Raw genomic sequence first — 17,459 nt, 5'->3', positions numbered from 1 at the left:
ACCCAACTCCACATGATTTCACTTGTCAAATAGATAAGTAATATGATGTAACATATTTTATATTTACATTTAATGTTTTATTTTAATTAATAAACACTTTTCATATGCTTTATTTTTATAATTTTTATCATTTTCTACTTATTTGAATAAATTGGGGTCTATTACAAATAAATGCTTTTATTTCAAATTTTTGGTTATTCTAAGCTCTGACTACTCTTTTGGCCATAACTTTTTCTACAGATATCCTTTTTGGCTGATTCTAGTTGCATTGGATTCTACACATCTAGGGCTTCAAAATGCATATATGGATCGCTGGATTTGGAGTTGTTTTCTATTTTTTATGATTTTTTGAAGTTGAGTAGATTTGCTGAATATTGTTGCGAGATTGCATTTGGACCCTTGTTATTTAATAATTGTATTTGGGCTTTTAGATGTTATTGAGGCCTGCATTTTGGCCACTTAATTTACCCTAATCAGAACCTATAAATAAGACTAATAAGGTTCTAAATGAGAGAGAGTGATTAGACACTTTGAGTTTTTGAGACTTAGCCAAAATAAGAATCTTTGTTTTTTACTTTCTCTCGAACTCTCTCGTTCTGTTCCCATTTTTGCGTAGGTTAAGCATTTCGATGGAAAGCTAAATCTTTCGTTCAATCCGCAGAATCCAAATGGTGTAGTTCTGACTTGAGTTCTGCGCTAATTGCTCCGAGTTTGTTTTCTTTTTCTTTCTAATCTCAGAATTGTTTATTGCGATCGTGATTGACTTTTCTGTTGTTATTAGGACTCGATTGATGCTTTCATTTGATAATTAATGAAAATTAGGTTAAATGATTATTTGATTTATTTCATAACTCTATTCAGTTAGGTTATTCGATTGGATTAATAATTGAATTGGATGATTGTTTAAACGTGGATTTAAATCTTTAGATACTGTGATAGTCAGAGTTATACGCAATTGATTTTTTGTGGATTGATGTTTCTTAATTCATTTTTTACTCACTTTAATTTTGTTCGTAATTTAATTTGATTAATTACAATTTTCAAAACCCCAAAAACCTTATTTGCATTTTTTAAAAAAAAACCTAAAATTAAATTTGACTGAGAATATGTCTCCGTGAATCAATCTATGTTTGACTCTATACTATAAAATCTTTAGAAAACCTAGTTGTTTTGATAGCGACTTGGCAATCGTCTATCAAATTGGCACTGTTGCCAGGGACGCATTGCTGGTTTTGATTCGTTTTAGGGTTTGGTATTGCGTTTTCACTTTCTAATTCGTAATTATTTTTTTCATCTTTGTTTCGTTTCTGTCTCTTTTGTCGTGATTTGATATTCTTGTTTGTTCCTTTTATAGAGTGCATTTAATTTCAATTTTTGTCATTTTTTTTGTTTCATTAAATTTTGCTGTTTTAGTGAATTTGGAATTTTAAATTTTGAATTTTAGATTTTTTTTTTGAATTTTAAATTTTAGATTCAGATTTTATATTTTTTTAAATATTGGATTAATGAGCGTATTGTTGCAAAATTATGTGATTTGTAGAGATTTTACATAGATCTTTCATAGATAAAAGATAAAGAGCAGCGGATAAAGATCTCTCAGATTTAGTTTAGATTTGATTTTTAAAAAATTAAATTTAAATTTTAAATTATAGTTAAAATTTGATTAGATTTGATTTAGTTTGTTTTGAGTTTAAAGATAGGATTAGTTTTTTTAGATAAATTAGTTTTAAATTTAAATTTTGAAAAAAAAAACTTTATCTAACCAATTTTTAAATTTAAATTTTAAATTTTTTATTTATTTAAAAAAATTTGAAAATAAAATTTAATTAATATTTTTCTTAAAAAAATAAAAAGACTAAAATAATTTTAATTTCTATTTTTTTATTGTATTTTCTATTGTAATTTATTTGGTTGATTTTTATTTTTATTTTTATTTTTATTTTTTCTTGTACATTTTTATTATTATTTTAATTTGTATAAGGTTTGTTTGTTCTCTCACACACCACTAATCATGCATAACATGAGCGAGACCCTATACCCGGGTTTGAGTAAACTTTAGGTTTAAAGGAATTGTATAGTGATAGCAATTTGGATGAACATCCGGTTTGTCTATCACGAGAACGCTTATCTTATCTATATAAGTCCTTTTATCTAGTAGATTACCTACTGATTGAGGATGACTTTATAGAATAAATTTTAGCTCTAGTGACTTTTTATCTTTACGCTTACAAACTATTCAAGGTAAGAATGCATGTCGTAAATCATTAGGTTAGAATTCTAGGAACCGTGATAGAATACTGTGGGAGCATATTCTTTTATTATCTCGCTACATTTTTTTATTATTATTTATTATCATTTTGTGAGTTGCAGAATTCATTGATATTATATTATTCATTTTACGTGCGGATGCTGCTCAAAATTACAAATTTCATCGTTTAGATCACTTTTCTAAATTTATTTTTATTTTTATTTTATTTTTGATATTTTTTATTTAAATTTATTTTATTTTTTGATATAGAAAAAAAAATCGCAAAATATATATATATATATATAATTTTTTAAAAAAATCTTAAAAATAGAAAATAGCTCAATTAAGTTGACTTTGACTTTCTTAGTGCATGATAAGAACCAATTCTGGTCAATTACTCGCATTTGATCCTAAGACGCACTTGGAACATGTTGAATAGACTTAAATTAAAAAGTAGTGTGCATAGTCATTGTAGTGATACCCTTGATAGTGTTGGTGTGCACTCTAATTGTGATCATTCTGATATTATGGCTAATAATCAACACGAAAGGACTCATAAATATTTGGCTGCACCAGATGTCACATACCAACCCTTAGGCATCCAATATCCCGATGTAGATGCTCCATTTGAGTTAAAATCTGGTCTAATCCATTTGTTGTCTAAGTTTAATCGTAGTGCAGGTGAGGATCCTTATAAGCATTTGAAGGAGTTTCACATAATCTGCTCAACAATAAGGCCTCAAGGAATTCCATAAGACCATATCAAGCTGAATGCCTTTCCATTCTCCTTGGATGGTGCAGCAAAAGATTAGCTATATTACCTGCAGTCAGGGTTTGTCACTTGCTGGATAGACATGAAGAGGACATTCTTAAAGAAGTTCTTTCTTGCTTCCAAAGCAGCCACAATAAGAAAAGAATCAGTGGCATCAGACAGTTCAGCCAAGAAAGCCTCTATAAGTACTAGGAAAGATTCAAGAAGCTATGCGCAACCTATCCACACCATCAGATCAGTGACCAACTACTTATTCAGTACTTCTATGAAGGCCTTGCTCTAATAGAGAGGAGTATGCTTGATGCAGCAAGCGGTAGAGCTCTCATGGACAAGACACCATCTACAATCAGAGCACTAATTGACAACATGATAGAGAACTCTCAGCAGTTTAATACAAGAGCCATGGCACTAATGAGAAAGGTGCATAATGTGCAGCAACCAACCCATATAGCAGCAAATTCTAGTAGACTTGAGAGCAGAATTGAGGAGCTCACTACTTTCATGAGATAGCTAGCTGTTGCACAACAAATTATTCCACAAGGACGGGTGACCAGAGACTGTTATATTTGTTTCTCCATAGAGTACACCTCAAATTGTTGTCCTTTGCTGCATGAGGGTAGCCAACAAGCCTCTGTCTACGGAGTTTTTAGTGAAAGACAAGACCAATACAGAGCTTTGAATTTTCAACAACCTCAGAGACAACAACAATCGTATAGGTTCTAGTACTAATCTCATAATCTTGCCTTCAATGATGATCCAAATATATGATATGGTACCTCTGAGCAGCAGCGGTAATAGACTAGCCAAGCAAGTAATGGCTATAGACCACCCCCTATGAGGTAGCAACAAACACAACAAAATTATGAGTCTTCTTTAGAGGATTTGGTCAAACAAATGGCCAAGAGCAATTTACAATTCTGACAGAATGTCAATGCCTCCATTCAAGACTTGCAAACACAGATTGGCCAACTTGCTACCATTGTAAACCAGTTCAAGTCTCAAAGTTCTGAACAACTCCCTTCTCAAATAGAGGTTAATCCTAGAAACGTGAGTGCCATAATATTGAGGAGTGGGAAGGAGCTGTTAGGCAACCAGAAAGATGACGAGGTACAAGATGATGTGGATGTAGAGAAGCAGCAAAACACAGAGCAACAAACTGCCCCTAGCAGTTCAGAAATTGTGCAGAAACCACCCCTTCCCTTTTCAAATAGAGTGGCCAAGCCAAGACCACCAACAGACTTTGATAAGGAGCTTTTTGAGACATTCAGAAGAGTAGAAGTGAACATTCCATTGTTGGATGAGATAAAACAAATTCCAAAATATGCAAAGTTCCTTAAAAAGTTGTGCACTAAAAAGGAGAGACTGAAAGGGGATGAAAGAGTCAACATGGGGAGGAACGTGTCAACCCTCATACAGCCGAATATGCCACAGAAGTGCAAGGATCCTGGCACTTTTACTGTCCCTTGCACTATTGGAAATTCCACCTGCAGCAATGCATTACTTGATCTTGGTGCTTCCATAAATTTGATGCATACATTAATCTACAGGTCTTTGAGCCTCAACCCTCTAAAGCAAACTGGTGTAGTCATTCAATTGGCAAATAGGAGCATTGCATTCTCTGCTAGAGTAGTAGAAGACATACTAGTGAGAGTGGATAAGCTGATATTCCCCGCAGATTTCTACATTCTAGAGATGGCAGAAGAGTCCAACATGCCTACATTGATCCTTGGTAGACCTTTCCTGGAAACAACAAGGACAAAGATTGATGTGTACTCAGGAATTCTATTCATGGAGTTTGGAGACGATATTGTGCAGTTCAACATCTTTGAGGCCATGAAACATCCATCAGAGCTACATAGTGCATTTCATATAGATATTATTGATGTTTTAATTGAGGAGTTTTGTACTGATTTTTCTGATATTTCTAGTTGTACATGCACTATAGGAGATTTATGCAAAATTTGTGCTGAAATAGATACATATTTAATAATTGATGATGTTTCATGTGATGCAGCAGGAGGTTTGGAAAACTCTGGCTTGATGCATGCTGTAGAATTAGACTTCTCCACCAAGACACTTCTCTCTATTATGCAGCCACCTGCACTTGAACTGAAGCCTTTGCCCAAGCACTTGAAGTATGCATTTTTAGAGGCTGATAACAAGCTGTCAGTGATTATTTCAGCATATTTGGATGCTGCATAAGAGGAGATATTGTTGCAAACTTTAGCAACCCACAAGTAAGCAATTGGGTGGACTTTGGCAACATTTCAGGAATTAGCCTATCCACTTGTATGCACAAAATTCTACTGGATGAAGATGCAAAACCTGTGAGACAGCCCCAAAGAAGGCTGAATCTCACCCTCCTGGAGGTAGTGAAAAAAGAAGTTGGTAAACTATTAGCTGTTAGAATGATATACCCGATCTCCGATAGTGAGTGGGTAAGTCCGATCCATGTTGTACCCATGAAGGCCAGCATAACAGTTACAAAGAACCAATTTGATGAGCTGATTCTGACTAGAATTCAGAATGAGTGGTGAGTCTCTATTGATGATAGGAAGCTGAATCACACCACTCACAAGGACCATTTTCCCCTGCCTTTTATTGATCAGGTCTTGGAGCGGATAGTAGAAAAATCCCATACTGCTTTCTAGACAGATTTTCTGGTTACTTTCAAATACGCATAACCCTAAAGGATTAGCATAAGACTATCTTCACTTGTCCTTTTGGTACCTTTGCTTACAGACGAATGTCATTCAGATTGTGTAATGCACCTGACACTTTTGAAAGGTGTATGATAAGCATATTTGCGGACTTCCTAGAGACCTCACTTGAAGTATTCATGGACAACTTTACTGTTTATAGGTCTTCATTTGATGCATGTTTAGATAGCTTGTCTAAAGTATTAGATAGGTGCATACAGTTCAATTTGGTTTTAAATTATGATAAATGTCATTTTATGGTGACCGAAGGGACTGTACTAGGGCATGTAGTGTTAAGTAAGGGTATTGAGATTGATAGAGCAAAATTGATGTAATTGTTTCTTTACCTTACCCTACTTCTATGATAGAAGTGAGCTCTTTTCTTAGCCATGCAGGTTTCTATAGGCGCTTCATCAAGGATTTCAGCAGAATCGTGTCCCCATTATCTACCCTTTTGCAGAAAAATGTTGATTTCATCTTTGATCAGACCTGCAAGGACGCTTTTAATGAGCTGAAGAGGTGTCTCACTTTCATTCCAATCATTCAACCTCCAAGTTGGAAGATTCTGTTCGAGCTTATGTGTGATGCTTCAAACTTTGCAGTTGGTGCTGTCCTTGGTCAAAAAATGGAGAAGCAACCCCATGTCATAGCCTAAGCTTCTCGAACATTGGATAAATTATAAGCAAACTACACCACTACAGAAAAAGAATTTTTAGCCACTGTTTTTGCTTTAGATAAATTTCGTTCATATTTACTTGGCTTTAAAGTAATTGTTTTCTCTGATCATGCAGCTCTGAGGTACTTTCTTAAAAAGTCAGATTCTAAACCGAGACTAATTTGCTAGCTACTTTTTCTATAAGAGTTTGACATTAAGATCAAAGATAGATGTGGTGTAGAAAACCTAGTGGCAGACCATTTGAGCAAAATTCAACAGCTACTGGAGGATCTCCCCATTAGAGACACCTTTACAGATGAGCAGCTTTACCATATTGGAGGGCATGATCCTTGGTATGCAGACTTGGTGAATTATTTGGCTGCTAAGGATATTTCTACATACTTTTCCAAAGCTCAAACTGTCAAGCTGAAGAATGATTCTAAATACTACATTTAGGATGATCCATAATTATGGAAGATGTGCAGTGACAAGATTATTAAACGATGTGTGCTCGAACCTAAGTTCCAGTCTGTGCTTAGATTTTGTCATTCCTTGGTTTGTGGTAGACACTTTGGACCTCAACATACAACCCGAAAGATTATAGATTCTAGACTATATCGGCCTACAATGTTCAAGGATGCACACAACTTTTGTAAGACATGCAGGCGATGCCAAAGGACTAGAAACATTTCGCTCTGGAATGAGATGTCTCAACTACCTCTCCTTTTCTGTGAGGTGTTTGATGTATGGGGCATAGATTTTATGGGTCCCTTTCTTGTTTTGTTTGGCTATAGCTACATTTTGTTAGCAGTGGACTATGTCTCCAAGTGGGTGGAGGCAAAGGCCACTCGTACTGATGATGCTCGTGTTGTTGTAGATTTTGTAAAGTCACATATTTTCTGAAGGTTTGGATTTCCCAGAGCATTAATCAGTGACCAGAGATCACACTTTTGCAATTGCACAATGGCTGCCTTACTTTGGAAGTTTGGGATTATGCATAGAGTTTCTACACCATACCACTCTCAGACTAACAGACAAGCAAAGATCTCCAATCGAGAAATAAAGCAAATCCTGGAGAAGACTGTCTAATCCAATAGAAAGGATTGGAGTCTACGCTTGGAGGAAGCTCTATGGGCTTACAGAACTACCTACAAAACACCGATAGGAATATCTCCTTATCGGGTTGTTTTTGGTAAGGCATGTCATCTACTAGTAGAAGTGGAGCATAAGGCATTCTGGGCGATCAAGCAATATAACCTAGATATAGAGGCAGCTGGCTCGCATAGGAAGCTTCAATTACAAGAGTTGGAGGAGATTCGTAGAAAAGCATGATGAATCCACATTTTGACTAGTATTTTACTATAACATTAATCCATTTGACAAAGAATATACATTGGAAAAAGCATAAAAACTCATAAAAATAAAATGATTAAGGTTTTCTTTTAGATTTATTGTTATTTTAGCATTTATGAATTTTCTGTGTAAAAGTTAATAATTCAATAATGTTTTTGTAGAAAATTCTGAGCAAAGTTCATGAAGATGGAAGATCAATAGAAAGATAGAAGTAAAGTAGCAAATCTAGACTTAAAGAACAAGGTTTATGGAGTGGAGTCTGTGCGTAATCACTATTATCCACAAGAGTGAGTGTTCCACAGGCTTTCTCAGAAAAACACAGTGCGCGTTATCACTTTCACTGGTGAAAGTGAGCTTTCCAGATAAGCTCCAGACTCAACAAAGAGCGTGTTGTCACTTTCACTAGTGAAAGTGAGCGTTCCAGAGGAACTCCAATCATAGCAGAATAGCGCGTTATCACTTTCGCTGGTGAAAGTGGATGTTCCAAAGAAGCCTCAATCTTAGCGAGTAGCGCGTTATCACTCTCGCCAACAAGAGTGATTGTTCCAGAGAGGCATGTAGCAAGGCAAGTTGCGCGTGGCCATTTTTACTCATGAAAGTGAACACGCGCACAACTCGACTTCCAGCGTTGCCACTTTTATGAATGAAAGTGATCATTCCAGCCTTCTAGAACACCAGATAAGCCTCTGCATGGCTACTCTTGTGAAGAAAAGTGATAACGCGCAGAAGGCGAAAAAACATATAAATTGTAGAAGCGCTTAGATTTTTGGGATCTTTTGTTCATTTTTCATTTCCACTTAGTTTTCTGGTGTGGAGAGAGTCTGAGAGAAAGAGTGGGGACGAACATCGAGCTTCAACCTAGAGGAATCAGATTGAAGATCGATTGAAGATGACTCTTCTGCATTCATTCTCCTCTTCTCTTTCTTTTTCTTTCTCTGCTGTAATGGTTGCGTAAATTCTTCATAGTTAGGGATTGTGGATCCAAAACGAATGTGTTGAATCAATTCTGGATCTGACTTTTGAGTTTTTGAATGGATTGAGTGATTGATTCTGCACTTTACATAGTGATTGAATAGAAATTTGATTAACTAATTACAGAGAAACTCTTATCCATGGAAATTGGATTTGTTTCTCATATCTGAATCAATTACCAAGATTATAGCTTTCTTAGGGATAAGAGAACTTGATCTTGCAATCTTCTGGTTTCTTACACTTAAAGCAACATTGAATTAAACCAGATCAAAGGAATTAGAGTGATTTGATTGAATGTTAGGTTCATTGAGTTAAGGAATTAACCTCTGAATAATACAACGTGAAACTGATTGTTATTCTTTCCAATTACTTTTAAGTTCAGAACTTTATTGATTCAACATTGAAGTTTTGGTGAAACAACTCCCTAGCTATGTTTTCCACATCTGTTAATCACACATTTGCATGTTAATTGTTCTGTTTTTCTTTTGAGTTCAATATTTGTCAATTTGAATTCCAAACTCCATCTGAAATTTGTGAAGATCAACTAATTGTGGCCTTGTGAAGTGATAATTGAGTACTTTTATTCCCTGAGGACGATACTTGGGACTCTAACACAATTCTTTCAATTTTATAACTTGCTACATCAACACTAGTACACTTGCTAGTCAAGTTAACTTCTCTTCTGAAGTGTGACAAAGCATATGAGAACTCCAATATCTACAAAGAGCGCACCAAGGCTTTTCATGATAAGCTAATAGGGCATAAAGAGTTCCACATTGGTGACAAAGTCCTTTTATATAATTATAGACTTAAGTTGATGTCTGGTAAATTGAGATCTAGGTGGGATGGTCCCTTTCTTGTTATTAACATTTTTCTTTATGGTGTTGTTGAACTTCAGGATATGGGATCGCAAAGGAGCTTCAAGGTTAATGGGCATCAGCTCAAGGTTTTTCATGAGAGATTGGGGGAACATGAACAAGAGGAGGTCACTTTTGAATTGGCCACCTACCCTGATTTATAGGGAGTTTTCTTACCTTTCTCTCACTTATTGGATTGTTTGAATTGTCCTTATGCTTATTGTGTTTTCCATTGAGGACAATGTTAATTTTAAGTGGGGGAGAGTATTATGTTTTTGGTGTGTACATAGTCTAATTAAGTGATTATTTCAAGGCTTTGATGGATTGATTGAATCATTCTTTAGTTTGATAGGTGGACTTTGATATCTTATGTGTTTGATTATTTGGGATAGAATATATACCTTCTGAGGTTATAAGCCTTATAGATGACAATATCATGTCATTTTACTTTCCTTTATTGTGTGATTACACTCATAGTTGTATGACAGTAGAACTTGCCTTGAGCCTTTTTAAGACTATATTTCCATATACTCACACATTAACATAATAGAGGCATCATTTCCTTCTTGCAAACTACTACCCAAAAAGCCAACCCTGCATTATTTCCATTATTTGAGCCTCCTTGAGCCTAATTGTCCTATTTCTTGTGATCTCAGCTCATTTCAAGCCTACGGTATAAAAAAATAAAATGACCCAACCTTAAGGGATACAAGAACTTAAGAATTGTTTTAGGAATGGTCATAGAAATAAGTGTGGGGAGATAACTTTAGAAAATGCAAGAGAAAAGAAAAATTAACTACCTTAAAAAAAAAAAAAAAAAAAAAAAGAAAAGGAAAGGAAACATTGGATGGCTAGCAAAAGTAAAAGAAGATTATTTTTGGATTATATTACTTTATATCTTTGTTTAGGGGATTTAGTTTCATGCTTACTTTCACCTTCACTATGCCCCTTTATAACCTAGAAAAGTCCTCTCGATTTTTATGTGTATGTGTGAATTCTAGTAGAGAAGTAGGCAATGGGCAAGCTTATAGATGATCATACTTTATGTTTGTGCATTTTGAGTGACACACTTTACCTTATACACTTAAGTAATTGAGAGTATATCATGTGAGGATTCTATCTCTTATGGTTCATTCACTTATTTGATAAGTTCATTTGTCAATTTGAAGTATGAGGATTGATTTTCATTTTACCCATGATATTTGAACTTGATGGGCTTTTTTGTTTTAGATCCCCTATGGTTTGATTTTGTGATTTGTCCCAGAGGACAAAATCTTAAGTGTGGGGGAATTTGATGTAACATATTTTATGTTTATATTTAATGTTTTATTTTGATTAATAAACACTTTTCATATGCATTATTTTTATAGTTTTTACAATTTTCTACTTATTTGAATAAATTGGGTCTATTACAAATAAATACTTTTATTTCAAATTTTTGATTATTCTGACCTCTGACTACTTTTTGGCCATAACTTTTTCTATAGATATCATTTTTGGCTGATTCTAGTTGCATTGGATTTTACACGTCCAGGGCTTCAAAATGCGTATATGGATTGCTAGATTTGGAGTTGTTTTCTATTTTTTATGATTTTTTGAAGTTGAGGCAAATATGTTGAATATTGTTGCAGGATTGCATTTGAACCCTTGTTATTTAATAATTATATTTGGACTTTTAGATATTATTGAGGCCCGCATTTTGGCCACTTAATTTACCCTAATCAAAACCTATAAATAAGACTAATAAGGTTCTGAATGAGAGAGAGTAATTAGACACTTTGAGCTTTTGAGACTTGGTCGAAATAAGAATCCTTGTTTTTTACTTTCTCTCGAACTCTCTCGTTCTGTTCTCATTTTTGCGTGAGTTAAGCGTTTCGATGGAAGGCTAAACTTCTCGTTCAATCCGCAAAATTCAAACGCTGTAGTTTCGACTTGAGTTATGCACTAATTGCTCCGAGTTTGTTCTATTTTTCTCTCTAATCTCAGAATTGTTTATTGCGCTCGTGATTGACTTTTTTGTTGTTAGATTTCAAATTAGGACTCGATTGATGCTCTAATTTGATAATTAATGCGAATTAGGTTAAATGATTATTTGATTTATTTTGTAACTCTATTCAATTAGGTTATTTGATTGGATTAATAATTGAATTGGATGATTGTTCAAACGTCGATCTAAATCTTTATATACTATGATAGTCAGAGTTACACGCAATTGGTATTTTGGGGATTGATATTTCTTAATTCTTTTTTTACTCACTTTAATTATGTTCGTAATTTAATTTGATTAATTGCAACTTTCAAAACCCCAAAAACCTTATTTGCATTTTTTAAAAGAAAACCTAAAATTGAATTTGACTGAGAATGTGTCTCCGTGAATCGACCTAGGTTTGAAGAACCTTTTGTTCCATATTAATTCCTTATAGTTGCAACCAGAAGGTCTCAAAAGCCATAGAGCCTTGCAAATTGGAAGAAAGGGGTAGAGGTGGGGTGCGGTGGTGAAGTTAAGGAAGGGGTGGGTAGAGGGGAGGAGAGGTGTTAAGTGCTCGAAATTCATGTTTTATCATTAATTTGACACTCTTTTTGGATTAAAATGTAAATAATTTTAGGCATATTAATCTCCCAAGTAGGTAAATTAATCTAATTCAAGAAGTCACAAAAGTAGTAGTATTTTGGTTTAAAATATCACTCTTTTTGTGCAAAATTTGAGGAAGTCTGAAGTCTAGGGCTACATCCTCAAATCCACAGCTGCAGCCATGAAATTGTGTAACAAAATGAGAATTCCAGAGAGTTATAGCCATGGCTATGAATCTATAGCTATAACCATGAGAGGACAAAGTAATTAAGGCAATTCAAATCTCCACCGCTGCAGCGGTGGAATTAAAAATCCCTAATTTATCTTATTTCGAAGACATATAAAAGATAATTTTGGGGGGAGATACTGGGGATATATACAGAGATCGAGAGAGAGAGAGAGAGATATCCAAGAGAAAACAGAGCACAAGGAAAACGTGGGGAACGGATTGCTTGGGAACAAGGAGCCTTCTTCATTTCTTTCTCTTCTTGTAATTTCATTTTATGTCTTGCTATGGCCCTCACCATAAGTGGCTAGTTTCTCTTGGATTGGATTTGATGTAACTAGTAACTTTATTTCTTCTTGAGTTTATATGATATTTAGTTACCTTATTTGTGTGTGATTCTAATCTTAATGCTTATTTTGGCTTGATCAACCATTTTATGAACTAGGGTTTGAAATTTTGTTAGGAAATATTTTCTTAATCTAAACTGAATCATCACACCTAATAAACTCTTGTACTAAGAATAGATTGGGGTTGTTAGCCACTTATGTTCAAGTTATTGCTCTTAATGCAAGGTGCTATACTTAATCATAGAGGAATCATGTTTTAAGGTTAACTACCTTAGGACTTAATTTTTAGGGATCTGGTTAAGTTACTCAATGAATGTGTAAGTAAGATAGTTAAAATCATATTTACTCATTGAAGATAAAGTATTAGCAAGTGCATTTGAATCTAATCTCTTTCTTGCATTAGGTTTTCTACTAAAATTTTACTCTATTTGCTTTTGTTTATTTTCATGCAAATCACTATTTCAACCATGCTTTCCATTTTTGTATATAAACAAGAAAGGAAATCACTATCATTACCAAATCCCTAAAGACGATATCAATTTACTATAACGAAGCTTGGTCCGTTTGCCAAGTGTTACCAAAAAACGTCACCAAAAGAGGAGAGCTAAGGTGGAGGTTGGAGTTGGGGTTAGGGAAGATGTAACGCTCTGAATTTTTGTAATATTAATTATTATTATTATTATTATTATTATGTGTGTGTGTGTGAATGAATGTTGGAATGTGCACTTAAGTGCGTGATGAGTTTGATATGATAATGATGAATATTGAATGGTGATGAAAATACACGTGTAAATATGTGTATGTTTGTAAAATGTGATGTGGATGTTGATTGTGCATCGAGATTGATTTGTCTAAACTATGTGTATGGTGCAGGGTGTTCTCGCTGTAGCGAGAGGGCCTTGGGAGAAAGGTGTGAAATTGTTGACTTCTCGCTGTAGCAAGAGGTCCCTCGCTGCAGCGAGAGAGCGACAGTGAGGGGTGCATTTCTAAATGTAATCTCGCTGTAGTGAGATTCTGCAGAAACCAGGATGCAGTGTCTTCTGAGATTTTTGCTGTAGCGACAAGGGGCGTAGCTCTAGTGAGAGATGTCTCGCTGCAGCAAGAGTATCACGACTAGAGGGGTATTTGAAGGTGTTAGGTTTAGAAAATTCATTTCCCATTTCTCTCTTCAAAATCTCTTCAATTCTCTTGACCCAAAACCTTATTTTACCGATTAAATTGCCTTCAAAGCCGTTCGGGAGCTAGATCGAAGGTTGAATTTGTGTTGGGAACACTTGGAGGACAAAATTCGTGTAGGAAGAACTTCCTTAGTTGATTTCGTGTGTGAGCCTTCAATTCGAGGTAAAGGGGGACTCTACCTTATCTCATTGTGTTTGAATGCCATGTAATTTGCTATGCAATGTCATGTCCCGATTTGGAATGTGTGTTTGGTAGAATTGATTGATTATAGTAAAATTATAGTGGAAAGATCGTGTGGAACTTACTACTATCGACATTGAAAAATATTAGGTATGATGAAATGAATGGTTGTAGGAATATTATGGTAAAAACTATATGATCGAACCTTATGTGGTGGAATATGGGCATATGTGCCATGTGTTGTGAGATAATGTCCTGTGTACCGTGTGCGAATATGAATACTATATGTGGTTGAAATGTGTGCGAAAGGGTATGTTAAATGCGGTTGTGAATATGCTATGAATGGTTTAGTCATACACTAGAGGTGTGGAATATAGGGATGAATATAGGGATGGTAGAAATGCCTTAGGGAAGAGAGGGTGGTGGTGACACCAACAATGAGCGTGGGTGCACCACAGGCAACACACTCTTCTCTTGACTAGACCTCTGACCAACACTTTTACTAAGCGACTCGTGACCGCACACATTGTATCTGTGAGGCGGGGGTAACCGACAACCATCCATTATGTTAAACTGTGATCACAGTGCCACAATGAGCGTGGCTAACGTGCAGTGAGCGCATGTGATTGTTGTTCATTAATTGTGTGATGGTGCAATGAGCGCACCAGTGTGTAAATTGAAATGAAATGATAATTGTGATTATGGCTACTTGATTTGAATTGTGTTAGAAAACATGTAAAATATGTAAGGTGAAACTCTATGCTTGCTTGTGTGTGTTGGATAGTGTAGTGTACTCACCCTTACATTTATTTTTTAGGTGACCAAGATGATCAGCACTAAACTCAGTGAAGGAATAGATGATACTGCTATAGGGCTTAGACAGTTTATTTTAAAATTTTGATGTAATTGAATTAGTCCTGTAGCAGTCACTTGATATAAATTTGTAAACCCTTATTATTTTGAAATACTTTGATGAAAACGTGTGTTGGAAAAATATATTTGAACGAAAATTTTATTTATCCCATTTTGTGAAATTTTTATTTTGAAATTAAATTTGAGGTGTTAAGAAGAGGTGGGGGAGGTATGAGTTGGAGGTTGGAGTTGGGGTTAGGAAAGAGGTGAGAAAGGGTAAAATATGGATTCATTTGCAATTAAGTAAAATATGTTTAGAAATTTATTTATAAATATTAATTTTAAATAATAAAATAATTAAATTGTGACATACCATATGGCGTCACATGGGAGTACTGAGCTGACTCTTTGTTAGCCAACTCAACACTTAACAGGAAATAGTTGACGGTAGAGTATAAATCTTAATTTCTTAATTTTTCAAGGACTAAATTCTAACAAAAAATTTTATAAGAACTTATTACAAAATGACCAATATTTATAAGGACAAAAAATATTTGGCCCTCGAGCAAAGGCAGAAGAGAGCTTGACTGCAAGACCCACCCGTCGAGCAAGGACGAAAGTTAGCCTTGGTGATTCGACGGTGCCGAGTGGAAGGGCCATCACTCAACGGATAAAAGTTACTCTAGGAATAACAGACTGATCTTTCCCAAGAGCTCACATCAACGGGAAGATTTGGCACCTCGATGTGGCTCTTCGCCACCTGAGCTGTAGTATGCTCCAAGGGTTGGGTTGTTCGCCTATTAAAGCAGCATGTGAGCTGGTTACGAACGTCGTGAGACAGTTTGTAATATTCTCTTTTCACTTTTTGGTAAATTATGTTTTGTTTAATATTAAGTAGTATTATAGTGCATTTAAAAGAGAGTATAGAGGATTTTTGTAAAGATTTACGTTAGTCCAAGATGGAAGATTTTTCTTAAGCCTATCATGTAAAGGTTTAATAATATTATTGAGGAAAGGAATAAAATCTCCTACGTAATTGAGAAATCCTAAAAACCTTTGTAGTTAGGTTTTATCTAGGATTCTTCTGTCTGAAAATTTATTAGCAAATTCAATAGGTCTGCTAATTAGAATAATCGTTCCTTGGTGAATATTATGACCAAGGAATCTAATGTTTGTTTGAAAGAGATTGATTTTTGATTTGAACACGGCAAGATCATTTTGTTTGACAACACTAACAAAAACATTTATATGCTTGAAATGCTGATCAATGGACTGAGAAAATATCAAAACATCATCAATATAAATAGTGACAAATTTGAAATAAGGATTAAAAATATCATTAATGATCTTCTGAAATTTAGTAAGAGCATTTTTAAGACCAAAGGGCATTACATTCCATTCGTATTGTTCAAAGGGAACAGTAAAGACAGTTTTGTACCTATCAATTTCATTAATCTGGATTTGCTAGAATCCATACTTCATATCAAATTTGGAGAAGATCTTAGCAAAGTTGAGCCTATTAAGAAGGTCTTTCTTATTTGGCATAGGATACCTAATCCATTAAAAAGCTTGATTAAGAGACTTATAGTTGATAATTAACCTGGAGTTCCACTTTCTAATTTTGCCTGTTTATTAACATAAAATGCAGAACAAAGATTAAAGATGGACAAATAGTCCAGAGTGGGCTGCCTCCATCAACTCAATACCAATTGCCTAAATTAAAAGATAATGGTGGCAATCCAGTAATAGTTACGCCATTCAAAACTAAAAATCTAGAAGAGTCTATATCTCCTAGTTATCCAAAGCCTTATGGAACAAGCCAATTATACCAATAAGTATCTCTAAGTCTTAGGAGACAAGATAAGTAAAGACAAGATCTCTGCTTTTCTCAATAAGCAGAAAGATGAAGAAGCATCTTCCTCTTCTCAAATTCAACTAGAAAAACCTTTTTTCAAATCATTCAATATTAGTGCCAATGTGAAACAAAAAATTCTAGAGCTTAGGCAGAATAGTAGACCCAGACCTATGAAGAAATAGAAGAAGCTAGCAAAATATTAAGTAAAATTAATAATTTGCTCAAAATTGTCTCAGAAACACCTCAATCCTCTAAAGAATTTAGTACTAAATCAAAAACTAGATTTCTTTCTAAAATTGTTATCATCAGTAATTTTAATTTAGAACAACTTTATGAAGTAGATTCAATTTCTAATCTAGCTATTAATATGGTTATTACTTCAAGTAAAAATTAGAAATTTAATATAAAACTAACATTGTCGCAAAAAGGCTTTGAAAGTCAACAAAAGCCAAACAAATAGAAAGTTTTCTTCATGAATTATTGCCATAGGACAAAAAATTTAAAAGAAGAGAGTTTTGAATACAAAACTTTCTCTTGGTAGAGATTTGAAGCCTTAGAAATCAAGAACACTAAAGCTTATAAGTAGTGACAACACGTGCACCACCTGAAATTAAGAGGACATTTTGTCATTTTCAAGGACATTTATCTTTTCATGCGTAAAAATATAAATTTTAAAAATTCTGAAAAATTTA

At 34.5% G+C, this 17,459-nt stretch overlaps 1 protein-coding gene across 1 annotated transcript; it reads left to right on the top strand.

Moving 5' to 3' along the window:
* Positions 1 to 2,775: 2,775 nt before the first annotated feature.
* Positions 2,776 to 5,222, top strand: LOC113850764. Its single transcript, XM_027481307.1, has 3 exons — positions 2,776 to 2,929; positions 3,292 to 3,440; positions 3,945 to 5,222. Exons 1-3 carry the CDS (start codon positions 2,776 to 2,778, stop codon positions 5,220 to 5,222), a joined length of 1,581 nt encoding a protein of 526 aa, XP_027337108.1.
* The last annotated feature ends 12,237 nt before the right edge of the window (positions 5,223 to 17,459 follow it).

Source organism: Abrus precatorius, unplaced genomic scaffold, assembly GCF_003935025.1.
Source record: "Abrus precatorius isolate BTA unplaced genomic scaffold, Abrus_2018 Scaffold9, whole genome shotgun sequence".
NCBI classification, from domain to species: Eukaryota; Viridiplantae; Streptophyta; class Magnoliopsida; order Fabales; family Fabaceae; genus Abrus; species Abrus precatorius.
The sequence above is the reverse complement of the archived record's forward strand: the minus strand, read 5'-3'. Positions and strand labels throughout refer to the sequence as shown.

Coding starts and splice junctions, on each gene's coding strand:
- LOC113850764 (XM_027481307.1), top strand. CDS start 2,776: ATGGCTAATAATCAACACGAAAGGACTCATAAATATTTGGCTGCACCA. Junction 2,930..3,291: donor TAAGTTTAATCGTAGTGCAG/GTGAGGATCCTT, acceptor ACTTCTATGAAG/GCCTTGCTCTAATAGAGAGG. Junction 3,441..3,944: donor CCATGGCACTAATGAGAAAG/GTGCATAATGTG, acceptor CAATTCTGACAG/AATGTCAATGCCTCCATTCA.